Source organism: Schistocerca piceifrons, chromosome 1 (genome assembly GCF_021461385.2).
Source record: "Schistocerca piceifrons isolate TAMUIC-IGC-003096 chromosome 1, iqSchPice1.1, whole genome shotgun sequence".
In the NCBI taxonomy this organism is placed as follows: domain Eukaryota; kingdom Metazoa; phylum Arthropoda; class Insecta; order Orthoptera; family Acrididae; genus Schistocerca; species Schistocerca piceifrons.
Window position 1 is genome coordinate 285323298 of NC_060138.1, and position 21834 is coordinate 285345131.

The 21834-nt window shown below is 39.3% G+C and overlaps 1 protein-coding gene across 1 annotated transcript in view; it reads left to right on the top strand.

Annotated features, from left to right (window-relative positions):
* LOC124712298 (MAP7 domain-containing protein 1-like) overlaps positions 1-21834 on the top strand; it is a 263516-nt gene that overhangs the window by 144439 nt on the left and 97243 nt on the right. The window contains exon 8 of the mRNA XM_047242625.1: positions 13121-13330. Within this exon, the coding sequence (XP_047098581.1) occupies positions 13121-13330 (210 nt within the window). The remainder of the gene's footprint in view (positions 1-13120; positions 13331-21834) is intronic.

The following is a 21834-nucleotide window of genomic DNA, read 5'->3' on the forward strand; positions in this document are numbered from 1 at the left end:
GGGTTCATCCAAAAAAATGACGTTTTGCCATTCGTGCACCCAGGTTCGTCGTTGAGTATACCATCACAGGCGCTCCTGTCTGTGATGAAGGTTAACTGCAGCCATGGTCCCCGAGCTGATACTCCATGCTGCTGCAAACATTGTTGAACTGTTCATGCAAATGGTTGTTGTCTTGCAAGCGTCCCCATCTGTTGACTCAGGGATCGAGACATGGCTGCACGATCCGTTACAGCCATGCAGATAAGATGCCTGTCATCTCGACTGCTACTGATACGAGGCTGTTGTGATCCAGCACGGCGTTCCATATTACCCTCCTGAACCCACTGATTCCATATTCTGCTAACAGTCATTGGATCTTGACCAACGTGAGCAGCAATGTCGCGATAAAATAATCCTCAATCACGATAGGTTACAATCCGACCTCTATTAAAGTCGGAAACGTGATTATACATATTTATCCTCCTTACACTAGGCATCACAACAACGTTTCACCAGACAACGGCGGTCAACTGCTGTTTGTGTATGAGAAATCGGTTGGAAACTTTCCTCATGTCAGCACGTTGTAGGTGTCGCCACTGGCGCCAACCTTGTGTGAATGCTCTGAAAAGCTAATCATTTGCACATCACAGCATCTTCTTCCTGTCAGTTAAATTTCGCATCTGTAGCACGTCATCTTTATGGTGTAGCAATTGTAATGGCCAATAGTGTAGTACCAGAGTCAGTAGTAAGAATGCAGCAGTGCTAGTCCCACTCCTATCCCTTGTTTGCTTTAGGATCTTAGAACAGCAGTGTGTTCCCATAAAACTAGAAGGTAACAAAAGTCATTCCCATTTTAAGAAGGTTCATGACACCCAACCACAGAACTCTATGATATCAGGAAGACTGTATCCACCATGTGTGTGGATGCTGTTGCTCATTCTGTAAATTGCCACCAGCAAACATGCTACAGCTGCAGCTCAGTAGTGCTCTTCTTCTTACCTTGAAGTATAGTGTTCTATCATGATAGACTAATACCCAGTAATTTGTTATTTTCGGCTTGCAGTGTCATGTTTGTGTCCCAAGATTATAAGTATTCAAGCCTCATAGCTACTTGAATCAACACTAAAAGAAATATAGCCGTAAGAATAACTCTTTATACAGTTAAAGTGCCAGCATCTGACAGCCTTCTATTGTGTATTCCTCCCATAATGCATTTGAATTGTTGTGCAATAATTTCTAGTGATTATGCTCTTCATGGGTATGCTGACGGATATGATTGTCTTCAATACACGGTATTTTGGTGATCTATCTGGCTGCCACCTTCAGGTGCGATCGCTGAGTACGCAATCATGCCGGAACTGAATGAACATCAGAAATGGCGGCTCCGTTATACCCTGGGTCCAGGCCACTACACCTGCACAAGAAGCCGAAGAGCTGCCCCCTGCGAAACGAAGAATTGCAACGCCGCCAGAAACTGGTGAAAATCACAAATTATGATGTAGTGGGTCGAAAACCAGGATGTTATTGTTTTATATCAGATGAAATAGGGTTCATATCTTGCTTAAAGGAAAATCTTTATCTATGTTAATAATGTTGTCAGATAATCGTATTTCGATGGATTCAAGTAACTCTTTCTGCTATTTCAGAAAGTGGGAAAGAGTATGTGACATTTTTCAAGGGGACATTTTTAAGTGTGCCTGAACAATATTGGATGGAGTTATGCACACAATCCCAGTAATGAGAAGCCAGAGCAATAATTTGTGTCTCGTTAAACAACATGTTATGCCCTTCATTGAACAAAGTTTGGTGATGGCAGGTTTTTGAGGCTGGAGCGAACGTATGTGATGGTGATGTTCCACACATCGGTCATGAACGTTGTGAGTAGCCTGTCTAATATAAGCCTTTCCACAATGACAGCGAATTTTATAAACTCCAGCTTCCTCAATCCCAAATCATCTCTAACAGATCCAAACAGGACTCTAGTCTTGGCTAAAGGTGAAAGAATACTTTTAATACTGTATCGTATTTCCTGAGAATTCTAGAATTTTAAGAAATATTTCCAGCAAAGGGTAGAAAAGCGACTGATGTACTAGTATCCGGTGCTGGTTCACTTGATGGTCCAAACTGAAAAGCATCATTAATTTGATGATCGGTATATCCATTGAGCTTGAAGACAGCCTTAAGATGATCCAGTTCCTGTGTCAAATTTTCGGAATCAGAAATGGCATAAGGTCTCTTGACCAATGTATGTAGAACTCCCATGTGCTGATGTCGTGGATGAAGCTCATAGAATGAAGATAGTGGTCTGTATGTTTATGTTTATAGTATACACCATGTCCCAAGATACCATTTTCTTGTGTACTAGAACATCTAAAAAAGATAATTTTGCACCTTTTTCAATTTCCATAAAAAATTTAATGTGTGAATGAAGACAGTTAAAATGATCTAAAAACCAATAAGAGCTTTTAGTCTATGTGGCCAAACAATGAAAATATCATCCACATATCTTCAAAAACATGTAGGTTGAAGAGAAGAAGTCCTGAGTGCAATATCTTCAAAATATTCCATAAAAAGATAGGCAACAATAGGGGAAAGAGTACTCCCCATAGCCACACCCTCAGTTTGTTAAAAAAATACATCATTAAATAAGAAATGTGTTGATGACGACACATGATGACACAGCTCAGTAGTTTTATCCAGAAGTTGACCAGTTAACAACAAGGACTCTTCCAAAGGTACCTGGGTGAAAAGAGAAACCATATCAGTGAAGGGCATATCGTGTCATTTAAAGAGATGCAACTTATTACTCTGGCATCTCGTGACTGGGATTGTGAGCTCAAGGAATCCATCGAAATATGATTATCTGATGATATTATTGATAGAGATAAAATTTTTCCTTTAAGCAAGATATGGAACCCTATTTTATCTGATATAAAACAACAATGGTCAGATTTTCCACCTGCTACATCGTAATTTGCAATTTATAACTTTTGCCAGTTTCTACCACCAGCGGCGCTGCAATTCTTCACTTAGCAGGGGGCACCTCTTCCGCTTCTCATGCAGGTGCACTGGCCTGGACCCGGGGTGTAAAGGAGCCACTGTTTCTGATGTTCATTCAGTTCCGGCGTGATTGTGTACTCGGCAATTGCACTTGAAGATGGCAGTCAGATGAACTACCAAAATATCATGTAGTGAAGACAGTCATATCCAGCAACATACCTGTGCAGAGCATAAACATATAAGATGCCGGGAAAATCTACAGAATCACATTTCTAGTGATTGATTGTGTGAATCCAAAACTGCAGTAATAGTCAGCTATAAAGCTTGGATGTTTGTGAGATTCGCTACTATTGCTTTATTCCTCACATTGATGAAAATACACATTGGTTGATTAAGACTGCTAACACACAACTCCACTGGAACTGCCTAAACTGCATAACTCCATACGATATTGTTCAGGCACACTTAAAAATGCCTCCTTGAAAAGTGTCGCATACTCTTTCCCACCTTCTGAAATACCAGCAAGAGCTTCTTGGTCCAAAGATTGTAACAGGCCAAGATACATATGCTGTAAAAGTTGCTGAGCATGAAAATTTGCTATGATGCAATTGAAACAAAACAGAATTCTGTTACCAAGGAAGGCAGGAATACATTATAAGTTGACTTGCTCAGGTAAATAGAGCTTTCTTCGGCAAAAGTGCTTTGCCGGCATCAAATGTTGATGTACACCAATATTAGAATCTTCAAAACAGTTTAAAGAAATATTGCACATAGCAGAGATGATAGGATAGTAAGAGATGGAGGATAGTGTAAAACAAGTCAGTCGTCCAATAAAACAAGAGGAGGACTGCATGAATTTTTTTGTATCCACATGTGATAGGGCCATATGGCATTTTTTTTCTTTTTTTGTGTGTATTTTGAGAGAAACAATTCAAAAACTGGTACCTGTAGGATGAAACTTGGCACAGGCATATTTCCAAGGTGACTTTTTAAGGAATCTTAAGGAATGACTGTTATGGAATTAAAAGTTTTCTAACCACTTTGTGCAGGTTGCTGTACCAAATGACATCAAAACAATACAGCTTGTACTATTCGTTTAGTATTGGACAGTGATTCAGATTTACTACCCAGTCCAAGTGTTGATATGGAGGACAGGTCAAAGATACTCAGGTTTTATACTATGGCTGCAGCTTGCTCCTGTGTGAGGTGCCACTGTATCTGCAGACATATCACATGGGCTCATCTACTGATGCAAGTGTGCAAGTAAGTACTGCAGCCCAGCCCTTGCCACTGGTTAGTAGCATGTCTGATCTTGCCTTTGTTATGTTTTTTGGTTCACATTGCTCCTCGAACTGCTTGTGTACACTTACAATTACTTTTTATATCCTGTGGACTTACTTTTGGCTCACTGTCCACTTTATGAACTCCATCGTCATCGACCTCAGGAACCACCTGTTTGTTCCACCAGTCTCTGTGTTACTGCCGATGCAAGTAATCATAAACTGTGTTCTACCTATGCATCGTGGGGCAGGATAGTGATGATGAGGCCTTTCTCACATGCAGCTGTCCAGTGAAGCTTGGATCTTGAGTTTCTATAATGGTGGCAGCAGCACTTGCATCTACAGCAATAAGAACAAGAAAGTAGTGAGAATTCCAGAAGCAGCAACAGCAAAAGCAACAGTTCCACCAGGAACAGCAGTGGGAGTTCCAACACCAACAGTGGAAATTGCTGTTACAACTGTTACAAAACCAATAACAATCCACAACTATTGCTTCATTGCCTCCCCTTCTGCCAGTTGTTTGCTTCAATGATGTAAATGAGAATTGGGATATCTATCTATATCATTTTGTTCTTCACTGCAAGGCAAGTTAAATAACTGACCCAGAATGCCAGAGTGCACTCTTACTGTCTCCTAGTAATAAACTGTGTGAAGTGGTGCAAGAACTTGGCTCAATCTCGGAGTTCAAGCTTTTCTGATTTTTGTGGTTTGCTGAGTGGCTATTATGGTCACCAAACCCATGTAGTTACAACTACGCTTAAATTTAAACAATGTGTTAAGCAACATAAGCTAGTGAACACAGCTTGGGCAGCTGACTTCAAAGGCTAGCACCCAATTGTGATTTTTTTTTCTTTCTGTAAACAGTTTGGTGCATTGTATGCTGACTCAACCCGTGATTTTATGTATATCTTTCTCCTGATAGAGAATTTAGTACAAAGACTCTACAGTCAACTGCCCCAACCCTGAGTGATGTGCATGAAATTACCAAAGTTCATGAACTAACAGCATCAGCACAAGCTATGTCTCATGACTAGATGAATGCCTGCTGCTTCACACACATAGACTTTAAGGCCTGCAGAGTTTTTTATTTGTTTTTTGTTTTGATTTGATCAAATTTTTATGTTGTTAACAAATTGCAACACCTTATATGCTTTTCATCCTAATTAAGGCCATATAAGCATGGTCTTTTCTGCACATACTGTTGACCAAAAGTGATTCTGGTAGCAGGAGTCCAAAGTTTTTGTTAATCATGCCTTTTACGATCCTGTGGGGATATTTCCATAGTAACTTTCATCCTTTAACAAATATTTTTTTTATATCTAAAGAAGAAGTGAAGTAAATACTAACAAAGAGATAGAGGGGCTGGCGAGTACTTACCTCAGCTCAGTACAGCCGATAGATATACACACACACAAAAAAAAAAAAAAAAAAAAAAAAAAAAAAAAAAAAAAAAAAAAAAAAAAAAAAAAAAAAAAAAGAGCCGAAAATTTACGTTCCTAGCTTTCGGAACAAATGTTCCTTCATCAGGGAGGAGAGAGGGGAAAGAAAGGGAAGAAGGGAAAGTGGATTCAGTTACTCACAACCCAGGTTATGAAGCAACAGGGAAAGGAAAACAGGGAGGGTAGCAATGATGGAGGCATGGTTGTCAGAGGGAAGCCAAAGATATTCTACTGTAAGTACTGTGCGAGCTTCAAACCAAAGAGGATGCGTACAGAAGAAAAGAGGTATATAGTATAAAGATAAACACAACTATGTAGGATGAAAAGATGTGTGAATGGCTAAAGAGGAAAGGGAAAGAGGAGAAGACTGAAGAGTAAATGGGAGTGAGGTTGTTTAACGTAGGTTCAGTCCAGGGGGATGGCGGGATGAAAGGATGTGTTGGAGTGCAAGTTCCCATCTCCGCAGTTCAGAGGGACTGGTGTTGGGTGGGAGAAGCCAAATGGCACATACGGTGTAGCAGGTTCCTAGGTCCCTAGAATTACGCTGGAGGGCATGCTCCGCTACTGGGTATTGGACATCTCCTAGGCGGACAGTTCGTCTGTGTCCGTTCATGCGCTCAGCCAGTTTAGTTGTTGTCATGCTGATGTAAAAGGCTGTGCAGTGCAGGCATGTCACCTGATAAACGACATGTGTAGTTTCACACGTGGCCCTGCCTTGAATTGTGTATGTTTTACCAGTAGCGGGGCTGGAGTAGGTGGTTGTGGGGGGATGCATGGGGCAGGTTTTGCAGCGGGGTCGGTTACAGGGGTAGGAACCGCTGGGTAGAGAAGGTAGTCTGGGAATATTGTAGGGTTTAACAAGGATGTTACGGAGGTTAGGGGGGTGACGAAAGGCAACTCTGGGTGGTGTGGGGAGAATTTTGTCAAGGGATGATCTCATTTCAGGGGTTGACTTGAGAAAGTCATATCCCTGGCGGAGTAATTTGTTGATGTATTCGAGGCCAGGATAATATTGGGTGACAAGGGGGATGCTTCTGTGTGGACTGGGGGTAGGAACATTGTTGTTGGATGGGGAGGAATGTATTGCTCGGGAGATCTGTTTGTGGACAAGGTCTGCAGGATAGTTGCGGAAGAGGAAAGCACTGGTCAGGTTATTGGTGTAATTGTTGAGGGATTCGTCGCTGGAGCAGATATGTTTGCCATGAATACCTAGGCTGTAGGGAAGGGAGCGTTTGATGTGGAATGGATGGCAGCTATCAAAGTGAAGGTACTGTTGTTTGTTTGTGGGTTTGATATGGACAGAGGTGTGGATGTGAGCTTCAACAAGATGAAGGTCAACATCCAGGAAGGTGGCTTGGGTTTTGGAGAAGGACCAGGTGAAATCCAGATTCGAAAAGGAGTTGAGGTTATGGAGGAAATTAAGGAGTGTTTCTTCACCATGAGTCCAGACCACAAAGATGTCATCTATAAACCTATACCAGGCCAGGGGAAGCAGCTGTTGGGTCTTCAGGAAAGCCTCCTCCATGCAGCCCATGAAGAGGTTGGCATAGGACGGAGCCATCCTGGTTCCCATGGCTGTTCCCCTGATTTGTTTGTAGGTCTGGCCTTCAAAAGTGAAGTAATTATGGATGAGGATGTAGTTGGTAAGTGTGATAAGGAACGAGGTTTTTGGAAGATCTTTGGGTGGGTGTTGGGAGAGGTAGTGCTCAAGGGCAGAGAGACCATGGGTATGTGGGATGTTTGTGTAAAGGGATGTAGCATCTATGGTGACAAGAAAGGTTTCAGGTGGGAGAGGAGTGGGAATGGATGTGAGGTGTTCTAGGAAGTGGTTTGTGTCTTTGATGTAGGATGGGAGTCTGGTGAAGTACCAGTTTTCATAAATTAAGCTTAAAAATTTTTTTAAATGCAACAAAATATTTTCTTAAATATTTTCATCCCCTATTGCATTCCCTTAGGGGTTGAATTTCCAAGCCGGCCACGGTGGTCTAGCGGTTCAGGCGCTCAGTCCGGAACCGCGGGACTGCTACGGTCGCAGGTTCGAATCCTCGGGCATGGATGTGTGTGATGTCCTTAGGTTAGTTAAGTTTAAGTAGTTCTAAGATCTAGGGGACTGATGACCACAGATGTTAAGTCCCATAGTGCTCAGAGCCATTTGAACCATTTTTTTGAATTTCCAAAAACACAAACACATCTTTTTCTTTTTTTTTTATCAAGAAGTCAAATACCAGTTGTCTTAGATGTAGCCTTAAAAAACCTTAAGTAGTTCTTTAGTAATTATTTAGTTTCAAGAAAACTGAAACCCACTATTTTACCCCCTTAGTGGTTGAATTTCCAAAAATACTGAAACGTATATTTTTTATCATCTGACTGAAAAACCAAATACCAGTTTTTGTAGTTCTAGCATCAAAATCCCCTTAATAGTGATATACTTTCAAAAAGCCTTTCATCCTCTATTTCAACCCCTTAGGAGTGGAATTTTGGACAATCCCTTGGTAAGCAGTGCCTTCAGTATAAGATCCACACCCTCTCCAAACTTCAAGTTTCTATCCTTGGTTATTTGGGCTGGGCGATGATGAGTCAGTGAATCAGTCTAACCTTGTTGGACTGCTTAGGGATTGAATTCCTAAAGACAGTGAAACACATATTTTGTCCTTTCTAACCAAGAAGCCAAACACCATTTTTCAAAGATTTAACTTTAAAACTGCTATCATAAAATGTTTAATTCTCTATTTCATCCCCTTAGGAGTTGAATTTCCAAAAACAGTGACATGCATATGTATTATTTCTAATACAGAAGTGAAATACAAATTTTCATAGATTTAGCTTGAAAAATGCCTGCACAGTGAAATATTTTCACAAAAACTTTCATCCCCAGAGGGGTTGAACTGCCAAAAACAGTGAAACATGTATTTTTTTTAATTTCTAACTGAGAAGCCAAATTTAAATTTTCGTAGAATTAGCATTGTTTTCATAAAAAATCTCATCCCCTATTTCACCCTCTTAGAGGTTCATTTTTCAAAAACACTGAAACATGAATTTTTTTATTTGTAACTGAGAAGTCAAACACCAATGTTCGTAAATGTAGCTTTAAAAATACTTTATTAGTTCTTTAATAATGACATATTTCCAAAAAACACTTTCATTCGCAATTTCAACCATATAGGGTTAAATTTCCAAAAATACTGAAACACATGGTTCTTTTTTTCTGACTGAGAAACCAAATACCAATTTTCGTAGATCTAGCTTCAAAATTGCTGTAATAGTGAAATAAAAAAAACCTCTTCATCCCCTGTCTCACTCCCATGGTATTGGAATTTCAAGAAATCTATTCTTAAACAATGCTTCCAGTATAAGATACGCACCTTCTCCAAATTTGAAGTTTCTATCCTTAGTGGTTTGGGCTGGGCAATGATGAGTCAGTCAGGACATTGCCTTTTATGTATAGAGAGATACTATTGGTGTCAACTTTGATAGTAGTGTTAGTCACTGTCATGCTGTACAATCAACTGGTGACTTCCATTAAGCTTCATTCAATTTACTGAGCACACATTTGTCCAGTAATCAAATGACATGTGATTCAGCAGTTAGTGCAGTAGTTAGCAGTTCACCGTTCTCATTACTGGTAGACACGCATAAACAGAAGTACTCTGTTCACAGTTGACATGTCTCAAAGTGAGTGTGGAGACTCATACACTACTTTCCTCTCCATTGTTGTTGAAGGATCCCAGAAATGTTCGTTCCATAAAATTGTGTCCCAATTGCCGACTGTTGTATCAACGACATTTCTGTGATGTCATCTGTTTTGCAGGCAGCAAACCAGGGCATCTAGCAAGGGTCTGACTCGGCTAGCATGTGACAAAAACAATTGCCATTGGCACTACATATTAACTTGCCAGTGCCCATAGCAGCAGCAGACGGGATGCAGAAGCTCATGCTGCAGCTAGAAATTAATAAAGCAGTGGAAGATTTCCAGCTAGACACATGTGCAACCATGTCTCTGATCATGATGGGCATGTACTGGCACATCAGTTCCTCACGTTTGTGGTACCCTCGCCACAGAGTGGGTTCCACCGCACGACCATATATCAGTCCAAGCAAGTATAAAAATTTAGCTCGACGACTAAGCCTGCTAGTAGTCAACTCCTGGATGACAACTAACATTTTTGGCTTTGATGCTTTAGTACAGTTTGGTTTCCAATCTCAAAATCAAGTGAATCTAGTTGCAACTGTGACACCATTCACAGAACTTGATAACTATGTGTGCAATTTAAACAACTGTTTGAACCCATATTATGTTGTGCAACAGATTTCCAATCCCGTTACCCTTAAAGTGATCAGCAGTACATAAGTTTGTAGAGCACAGTGCCTTTTACTGTTTGTGATCAAGTTACAACAGATCTAGATTGCAAAGCATGGGAATAACATCCCCAATATCATCAACCCAGTGCCCAACACCGAAGGTCATACTGAGTGAGATGGCGCAGTGGTTAGCACACTGGACTCACATTCAGGAGGACAACGGTTCAAACCTGTGTTCAGCCATCATGATTTAGGTTTTCTGTGATTTCCCAAAATTGTTTCAGGCAAATGCTGGAATGGTTCCTTTGAAAGGACACAGCCGACTTCCTTTCATAATACAATGGGACTGATGACCTCGCTATTTGTTCCCTCCCCCAAATCAACAAACCAGTGATGGTTGTAGCTAAGAAACTAAATAGATCACTTAGGATTTGTGGTGTTTTTGAGTCTACCATTAATGCACAAGCAAATGTTGATCTGTATCCAATATCCAGGTGAGAGGAATTGTGGCAAAATTGGCTGGGGGCCATTAGTTTTCAAAGATAGAACTCACTGATGCCTACTTACAGTTGCCTGTAGATGATCAGTTGAAACAGTTTTTAGTTATTAATATGCCATTTGGCATGTATCATTATAACAGAGTGCCATGTGGAGTCATAAGTGCTCCTGTGATATTTCATCGATAGCTTGAGCAACTCATCCAAGGTTCCCCAACTTGTCAATTATTTACAATACCGTGCACACGTCAGAGCTGCAACTGCACAATGTGCAACTGTTGTCTGAGTGTCTCCAAGCCCATGGCATGCATTGTTGTCTTTACAAATGAAGTTTCTTTGAGCCAAGTGTAAAGTGCCTAGGACATACACTAAGTAGAGATGGGCTCCTGTCCACACAGACTCATGGTGCAATTGCTAACTTACTGTCTCCTTGGAACCTCTAAGAATTACAGTCATCCTTTGGCAAAAGAAATTATTAGGCAAAATTTATTACCCAACATATTCAAGATTTCCCTTCCACTTCATCACTTTTGTAATAAGAAGACAGTAAATCAGTGTGGGCAGAGCGATGCTAGAAAGCTTTCTTGCATAAATAGTTCCTTAAGCCAACCTCTTGATTAGCAATGTTAGATCTGGTCACACAATTAATATTTGCTGCTGAAGCATCAGATCATGGCATTAGTGCAGTGCTGTTCCACAAATATGCCGGCAGCACAGAACAAGCCATTGTGCTTGGATTTGAACTTGAAATGCAGCATTATTTGCAAATTGAGAAAGAGGCATTAGTTATCATATATGGTGTTAAAAGTTTCTTGTATATATCTATGGTACTAAGTCTCAGATGATTACACATCACAAGTCCTTCAGTTTGCTGTTCATTCCCCATTTGAAACTTCCTGATTAGATGGTGCAGGAGCTGCAACAGTGGACATTGTTCCTTGGTAACTATATCTACGAGATCTATTATCGATGCACCAGGCAGCACACAAGCACATTTTCCCCCTTATTTTGCAGCCCAGCCAGTGTGTTGTCTGCTGTATGGCAGTGCTGGCCACACAACAAGCCAAATACACCAACCCATAATGGTGCACCTACATTTTATTGTGGCAAAGGTGTAACCTGACAGATGGTGTCATTTTGATGTTAGCTATGGACAATTTTGAATGCCAGATGCTAGTTCCTCCCATGCTTCACTCCCACATGCTGAAGCTTGTCCACACTGCACACTGCACCATGCCGTGATTGCCCCAGACCAAAGGTGTATGTTGATTTCACTGGACCATTCCAGAGAGCAGTGAGACTGCTAGTTGTTGACATCCTCTCTGACTTTTCACATGTGGGATGAATGGCTATCGGCACCACAGCAGCTACCATCCATACCCTCTACATCATATACACAATATATGGGACACCTTTCACCCTGGTTTCTGACAGTAACTGTCAGGTCACATCATCTGTGTTTCAAGATTTTTGTCAACACAATGTTATTAAGCACCTGACCACACCCCATTTTATCTTGCATCCAACTCTGAAGCCGAGCAGATGGTTAAGACCCTCAAAACACAGATGCCTAAGATCATAACAACAGCCAACTCTGGGAAAGCACTCACCAGCTAAATGTTATCATTGGTATAGGAGAAAATAAAGAATGTAACATGGAATGTTTTCAACTGCTTGGTAGATCTCGGCAGAAAATGGACTAAAATGCAGTTTAATAGATGTTATTTTTTAAATCACAGATTAAACAATCGTTTTCATATATCATTGAATGATGAGAGCTAAATTTGTGAAATACTGAAAGACTGTTGTTAGATGGGTATGATCTTGGAACTGCACAGAATTTCCATTGTGTGTACACCTCAAGAAGCAGAATGGCTAATGTAGCTCTCGAGGAAGGATATTTAATGTTTATTAATAGTCTTCCACCATATAAGTAATTTACCAAATTTATATATACATTCCTGTACAGATTTTTCTATTCCCATATCCTCTGTTGACTACCTCTATTGAAATCTCATTTTATCTTGATGAGAGACCATTCTTGTCCTATAATATAGGATTCTTGGATACACGATTTATGATACTTTTGTATATGAAACTGTCTACAAAATTTTAAACACCATAAAGTTAAAAATATAAAAAAATTAAAATTATTTTTAAAAAGAGGAATGCTACGGGGTCATAGCATTATGACTTACAAGTCTGGGTAAACCATATTTAAAGTCTATATTTCTAAGCAAAACCCTACACACCATTTTTCTTTGGGATAACATTCCGCTGTTTGCATAAATTGCACATTGTTGAACTAAATTAATCTACAGATTGCTTCAACTGTGTAATTGTAATTCACTCATTTAAACTTTACTTCAAGAACCAGAGTAGGAATTTCAATTTGTAGACTTCACCATCATCTAACATATTGTTGCTACTGGTTAGCAACATCTCTTGGCATTTTACCTTCTGCCCCCTTCACCTTTCTTCAGAACTTGTGCAAAAAATAAGCTCTTTGTTAATTCATTTCAATTATTTTATGCATTCATCAATTCCTGGAGAAGACTCTAGCTTTTCTGAGTCAAGTCATCCAAAAGCTTTGTTTCTCAATGTGACTTTCTTTCTTTCATTTTAGTGAACCACAGAAGCTGCACCCTCATAGATCTGTGAGTCCAGTTAATGGACCAGAAAACCAAAACCAAGAAAAGGCTTCAAGAGAAGAAGGCCAACGGGAAGAAACAGGAACACAAACTGAGAATGAAGTGCTGGACAACAAGGAGTCAGAAATTCAGAAATCTCTTTCATTAGGTGACAAAGATGTTGAAATGAGGTCACAGAGTTTTGGGTATGTAAGAATGACAGTAAAGGAGATTATTGTAGTGCTTGAGCTTTACTCAGTCTGCTCTTCCAGAATCTTTTATTTGGTATTGTATAAAATGATAGTGTTTTGAATATATAGAGAATTCTTGCACTTTAGTGAACATTTTTACTTTTACATCTCTCTCAGTCTACCTATCTGTCCATCTGAAAGAGTCTTTGGCATGTCCCATTAATAATAGGTTGACAAGAGCAATTTCACTCAGTGAGGTAAAAGTTCGTGAATAATCTGTGAGAGAAGTAACTAGCCGAATGATATTGAGAAAATTGAGATGTAGAGTCAGGAAAGTAGCTATGCGATATTTTATTCTGAGACACAATTTTTAATGCCACCTAAGTTTTAATGCATTGGAAAGGTCAAAATAGGTTACTAGACAACTTTGACCACAGTCATGTTTTCATGCTAAAGATAAGTTCTTTGAATGTGATATATGGGCATCTTTAAGTTATTCTCTTCAACATATTGTCAGCCGATACTGGATCTGACAATTACAATCAAATGAAATACCTCTTCAGCTCCAAAAACTAATGATAGTCATTACATGTACACATAAACTTTGCATAAGAATAACAGAATCACACACTTGAATGTCTACTGCACCCTCTGTGCAGTAAAAATAGCGTTCAAATGAGCACCATTGTGTAGTCGGTGACCACCTTACATCATAATATTTTTTATGTACTGTTTACCTGATAAAAGTAGGCAGCATTCACATAGAAGGTAAGTGTAGGTTCCTCACTCTGTTATTAGAAGAGTGGGGATGCATACCATGTGGTTCAGTTTAACTGTGCACCTATTAATCACTTAGAACTATGGAAAAAAGTTCCTCTAATCAGCATCTTTGTAAAGGAACCTCTTCCAGTAAGAACATTTCCTTTGAAAGGCAGAAAAGTATGAGAGACTGAGTTCAGGTAAAGCAAAAAACTTGCAGATTGTTTTAATAGAGTGCTCACTCAAGTGCAGAATTTTTTAAAATGCTGCTGGAAATGAAGAACTGCCAAAAGAATAATCAATTTCTAATAAACCTCTCCATCCAAACTGGCCTTAGAAGGCCAAATATTACTGGCAGAGTGTCGTATTATCCTCAGCTCAAAGGCAACATCGGGTACAGATATGGAGGGGCATGGGGTCAGCACACCACTCTCATGACTGTTGTCAGTTTTCATGAGTTGGAGCTGCTGTTTCTCAATCAAGTACCATATTTACTCGAATCCAAGCCGCACCTGAAAAATGAGACTCAAAATCAATAATTTTTCCCGAATCTAAGCCGCACCTGAAATTTGAGACTCAAAATTCAAGGGGAGAGAAAAGTTTTAGACCACACCTCTAAATCAAAACAAAGTTGGTCCATTGTAACATGAGACACAATTTAGGTCGATTAGATGAAGATACAGCTACAGTAGTTTGGTTCGAGTCGTAAGCTTAATAGTTAAGCTTTACCAAGTAGCCATTGCTGTGTGTCAAGTGCTCCATCCTTATTTGTACGGGTACCCTTCCTTTTTCATGTGCTTCGTTTGGTTTGAATCGATTGCTTATTTTGCTTTGATCTGATAAGTGTCGTTCTCTTTGTTGTAGGTGTTTACATCACTCTATGCTGAAACTGCATTATTTTAATGTGTCGTGCATTGTTTGTCGCATTCTGATAATGAGTGCTTACGACCTGTCGCTGCTCGCAGCATGGCTTGCTTTTGTGTGCGCTACCAAGGCTTACAATAAAAAGAAGAGAGAGGAATTGTCTCATAAGTGAAACAATGGCAAGACTGCTATTTGTTGTTACTTACACTGCTGCTTTCTTTGATAATGATCAACAAAAACCAACTAATAGACTGCATACGATAGATGATGATCTGAACGAGAGTTTAGTGAAAATTTTTCTTCATTTGAAACTCTTTGCAGACGCCTCTTTAGTACATTACATTCAGCACACAAATTAGAGTCATCTTAGATTTAAAAATCTAGTCAGTTGCCGTGCTTCATTTCTGATTGTATCACTATTAAGCATAAGAATAATATGAATATAAACATGACATGATATGTATATTCTTCCGCGTTTGCGGTTGTCTCACTCTAGTTTCGTAGTTAATTAGGCAGACAGGATTTACATGAGATAGCAGCAAACATGAAAGAATACATGGCATAATGTTTACATTCTTCTACCTTTTCTTTTAATTTATTTACTGACGCAGAGATTTTGGCGCCAGTATTTATCTTTGTGCCTGCAAAGCATGCCTGTGTAGCGCTACATTCGACGGCAGAAGTTAGTTGTGGCGGCACCTACCAACATTTTTCAGAACTTCCGCTTACTTTACACTCGATTCTAAGCCGCAGGCAGGTTTTTGGATTACAAAAACCGGGAAAAAAGTGCGGCTTAGATTCAAGTAAATACGGTAGTTCCTCAATTGACATCACAAGGGCAGAGTACAACCTGTTCATTGACAGTGCACAACTCAGATGGTCAGACATCCAAGTCCTAGCCACACTTGATGGTGCTTAACTTTGGTGATCTGAAGAGAACCAATTTATCCACTGAGGCAAGGCTATTGGCAATATTTAATAATAATAATAATAATAATAATAATAATAATAATAATAATAATAATAATAATTATTATTATTATTATTATTATTATTATTGAACATCAAATAATAAATACAGTCCCTAATATAATTCATTTTCAGGATGTCATACAGATTATTCTGCTGAAGGCATCTGGTAAGATATTAAAATTTAGAATTTACACACTAACGGTTTTCCAAAGTAAATATGCAGGTTCCATGTTTAGTGATGTATTTTACATTTCTTAATATACAAAGACTTCCTTATTATGGCAGATTTGTTGGAAGTTACTTCATGAAACTAAAATACCAGAAAAAATGAAACTTTCTATTTATTTAACATGAAGACAAGGAACTCTTCTAGACAAAAAATGTATTTTCTGTTAGAATTTGTTTAAAGTGGTAGTAAGAAGGAGCATGTGATTTCAAGACGAGTCATTGGCCATCTTCAGACCAGCTTGAAGTGCACTTTTTTCGTATATTAGTGCTCTGTTTTTGTTTAAGTGCAGGTCACAATGCAAGTTTGGTTTTGTTGTTTTTGCAAGTGTGTGTGCTTGCGGGCATGTGCATGGGTGCATGTGCTCATGCGCATGCAAGCACACTGGATTCAGTAAACAAGCAACTATATGGCTCACTGGATTTTTCACCACAAGTAATTCTGACTGCTTTTTTTCTGGAGTATTAGTACTGTACTTGAATTTTTTCATGTTGTTGCATCCCATATTTCTGCTGCATAGAATGGCATGAATGGTATGCAGTTTTTAGCACAATGTGTGCTTATCAACTTTGTGCACTTACGTTTTGTCTCTTATCAGAGCTATTTTAATTACAGAGATATCCATATAAACTTGTTTTTTCAAATGGAATTATGCTGTGGGGGCTATTCCTAAATTAACATATGATTGTATTTTAAAAAAGGAAAAAATAGATAATTTTTTAAAATATACAAGCTGTTCTTATGTGTTGATATTACTTCTCCACATGGCCACACCTAAATTCAAACACATCTTGTACTGTGAAACCAACTTCTTTATCCCTTAATCAAAGAATAATACCACCTTGTGCCTCAGCCATGAAGCTCCTTGAGTTCAGTGTCAGTTGAGAAGTGCTGAGTAGTCAGCTAGGCCTTCATTCGGTGGAAGCGATGAAGGTTGCTTGGTGCCAAGACTTTAGGAGAGATATAGAAAAATCATCCAGCCCAAAAGCCTGAGTTGTACTTTCTGGGGTCATACATTGTGGTTAGTAGTAGTAGTTGTAGTAGTAGTAGTAGTAGCAGCAGCAGTAGCAGAAGCAGCAGCAGCAGCAGCAGAAGCAGCAGCAGCAGCATTATTCATCCATAGATCTCTTTTTACAGGGATATAGGACATGTCAAAGTATTTACAAGTTTAGACCTATTTAAAATAAGCCAATTCATATACACATACATTTACAGACTTCTAGTTAGAGACAATCATTAGATTTACTCCTGATATACAATACTTTTTTATGAATAACTTATTGAATAATGTAATGAAGGAAAGTTATTCATTTGGTAATCATCATGTGCCACGTGTTATAGATTGACCTTCAGAGTTTCACAAGAGTCTCACAATAAACACACGTTACTCTCATTAAATCTGTTGTCAAAATTCCTTTGCAAATACAAGCACCTATAATCATCATTTTGTTTTTTGAAAGCATCTGCTTGAATTTTTTGTGCTTATTGGGGGAATGAGTGTGCATATACCACTTTTCCTTAGATTCAGCATTCAAGTACATGTCTTTTCCAGACTCATGCTTATGTTCAGAAATTCCTGCCATCTTCATGATAGCACTGGAGGAATGTCAAAGCCAAACTCATTCTTCCAATCTTGTGAGCATCGGCTACAGATTTTAGTATCCATTGTGCACAAAACTTATGGTAATCAAACATCTCTGTGCCTGTGTTCAAGAGAGTTGTCCTTGAAATCTGAGGCACATCTTCAGAAGGTTCAGAAATTGTGACCCGATTTCTTCTATGCACAATTTTGTCAACACATTGCACAAATTCATCGGTTTCATCTGAATGTCTTCCTAAACCACTTTCATCATGCACATCTGTGCAACCAGTCTTAAATTTTCTGCCTCACTCCCTCACAACATGATTACTCATAACCTCATCCCCATACACATGATGCAATTAACAACAAATCTTGGTGGCGTTGCCTCCTGCTTCTGATCAAAACACCAGAGAGCTGACTGATGCAATGTGACCTTCAAAGTCTCTTTTTTCCAACTGTGAAACTGCAAGAATTTGTTTATTTTTAATAGTCAGTTGGAGGTTAATTTATGGATAGCCTTCATAATTTCTCTTGTAAGTGTTATGTAACTCAGAGAGATTAAATCAACCTCATTTTACTCTCCAATTTCTGATAAACAGGTTTATGGATATTAGTAATGTAGGAAAGGATAGATTGCTGTTTACCACAAAAATAACACAGTAAGTTGCTGTCAGACATAGTTAAAAGACACGTACACATAAGCTTTCATCCTTAGTCTTTGTCAGAAAAAAAGAAACACACATAATTCATTCACACAAGCATGCACACCACACGCGCACATGAGCACCAATTCCTGCAGCTCAGGTCAGAATAGGAGTTGTCCGTCCTGTACACGAGGTGTGCTTGCCTGTGTGGTAAGCTTGTGCTAAGTGTCTTTTAATTGTGCCTGTCTGCAATGTTGCATGTTATCTTTACAGTAAGTAGCAATCTATTTTTTTGTACATTGTTGATAGTCCTGCCTGGAGTTTCCATTGTTTGTTCCTGGATATTAGTGTGGATTTGTTTTGAATAACAAACAGATTGTTATCTTCTGTGGAAGCTTGTGTTTGTGTTTGGCTGATGAGACACTCCACCTTTACATGACTAAGAGAGTCTACTTACAAATTCAGAATAGTTGAGAAATAGTTAGTTTAAAAAAATTATAATCACTCTTGGGTGACCATCTTACCAACTGGAAGGTAAAGGACAGGTTGTCAAAGGATGATTCACCAGTTAACACTTCTGCTTTCACAGTTTATAAAATATTCTGGGCCATTATGTTGTGGTCAAATGGATTTCAACCCGACGTTTCGTCCCCATCTACAGGGAACATTTTCAATGGGGATCATAGCTTTGTTGTCCGCCCCTGGTAGCTGAATGGTCAGCGTGATGGATTGTCAATCCTCTAGGCCCAGGTTCAATTCTCGGCTGGGTCGGGGAATTTTCTCTGCCCAGGGACTGGGTGTTGTGCTGCCCTCATCATCATCCTATCATCCTCATCGACTGCAGGTCTGCCCGACAGGGGGCCCTAGCCTTACGATTTTTTTAAAAAAAAAAAAAAAAAAAAAAAAAGCTTTGTTGAATGTCTGTGCCACACCCTGGCTCGCTACTGCCTACAACAAAATTCAGCTTCTGTGAGCATCCGCATAGTGGCATGACATCACATGTTTTGAATACGCGAGTGCAATTGACTGTTGTCAAGTGCCACCATCTGCTGTTACTATCATCCTATGGTGGAAACTGGTACACATCTTCTGCAGCACTAGCATCCAATCATAGCAATGCTCAAGCACCAGTGAAATAGAAAGTTTTCCTGCCACTCGTTAAGGGTGTGACTGACCGCATAGGAAAAATCTTGAAAAAGCGGAATCTTGCGGTAATCTACACACCCACACGGGAGATACAAGATTACCTGAAATTGGCCAAGGATGCTCACCAACTGCTAGAAAAAGCTGGAATTTATAGGATTCCATGTTGTTGTGGGGAGGCATATGTGGATACTACAAAAATAAATGTCAAAAAACGACTGAAAGAGCACAAAGGCAATTGCAGAAGACGTGAAATTGACAGATCAACTGTTGCAGAATGTCCTTTACAGCCAGGAGACCACCACATTCATTTTGATAGCACTCAAATACTGGCGGCCACAAGCGGATACCATGAAGGGCTCTACACAGAGGCCTTAGAGATTTTGAAACACCCCAGGAATTTCAATAGGAAGGAGGAATGTGTGAAATTGAATGAAATTTGGATCCAGTGTTGCAGAAGGTGTGTACCAGTCTTCCACCATGCGATGATAATAACAGCGGATGATGGCCAATTGCACCCACATATTCAAAACGTATCACACCACTGCATGGATGCTGTAGTCAGTAGTGAGCCAGGGTGTGAATTGGACATTCAACAAAGCTACAATCCTCCTTGAAAATGTTCTCCACAGATGCGGGCAAAATGTCAGATTTTAAAGTGAAACCCATTTGACTATGTCATAATAGCCCAGAATATTTTATTAATTGTGACAATTTCGGCTGTGAAAGTTTACATTTTACACTTCTGCCTTGTTTCTGTCACGTGGAATAGTTTTCTAAAACAAGAAATTGAGGTATAAATGTTTTTAAATAATACCTTTGTATGAAGATGCAAATTATGTCATTGACAGTAACAGATACTGTCACAAAAGAAAGTGGTCACTGGCACTTCCAAAAACTTCCATTTATGTCATCAGGTGTTGGAAATGGCTACCATCTATTACTGCAATAAATATATGCAGTTAATGGCACAAGGATTTCTGGATAGTTTAAAGATAACCTTCAAATTCATTACTCTCACTGAAAATCAGCCAAATGTGCAGTACAACTGATAATGCCTTTATGTCCTTCTCAGTGACCACAAAAGAAGTGAGTGAGTGCTTAGCTAGCCACAAGCAAGTAGTGGTCTGAGCACCCATCATGCTGGTACCACATCCCCCTTCATATTTTAAATGATACTTCCTCCAACACAGCTTGTAGATTTCTGTAAGGAGCTGTGCATATCTACTACCCATTAAGGTTTCTTCAATGAAGTCAAGACCAGGTACATGGTCTCCAAAAATACCACACCTAATGTTCACATCCCACTGCCTCAAACATTCAACCTGCTTCAGTCAGCGCAGATTTTCAGTAGCTCTGTATAGCATATTTTTTACATGCAGTTTTCCATGGTTTGTAAAGGTTGCTTTATCAGTAGTAATGGGATTCTTTGCAGAAAGAACCTATTCTCCTGATGTCATATGAGAACCAAAAAACTAAGTAAAATGAGTCTTCTGTAACCCGTGATGATAATCAGTTGTTGAAGTGGCATGTAATGTGGATGGAAGCTGTCTGCATGCAAAATGCAAACAATGCTGGACTGACTTATTCAAGTTGCATCTACAATTTCTCAGGTGCTAACATGCACATTATGAGCAACAGCTGGCTAACGCCTATTACATTCATACTACTCACAGCAAGTATGCCCCTTAACCTCTGCATTGCATTCCAATGCCCTTCCAGTAACAATTTTTTTACACATTCCCTGAATTGCCATTCTGTTTCTTGGACACTGTCCATCAGGACACCTTTGTGCATTTCATTCAGATATTCTGGTTTTGTTCTATTTGTATTTTTCAAACGAAGAAAGAAATCTAATTTCTGTTAGTTTGCGAAAACACTCCCCCACCCCAACTCAATGTGCACACCCCAACCCCCCCCCCCACCCTCCCCCCCCTCATAGTTGCCAGCAATCAGTACATGTGAACCGGAGAGACAGAGTAGAAAGCTAATGCCTCTGCATGCCTTTTACACCAGTATCGTGGCTGTGCAACACTTTCCCTTCCTCCTCTAATGTAACATATTTCTTTATGTGGGTATGAAACCAGGAGATTCTATATAAGACAGCAATGCTTTTATGTCCAAAACAGACAATCCAAAGTTCTAAATATTCTTTGAGAATATGTATCATGTTTTGGAATGTGGAATGCAGTTGAATTCCTCTCTTTGAGATCTAAATAGTAACACCATAAACTACTATAGTTCTGTTAAAAGTTAAGCTAATACTAATACCTCCATAGTTAACAAAACTATGACAAGATACTGTATATTATTTAGTGAGGACTTTCAA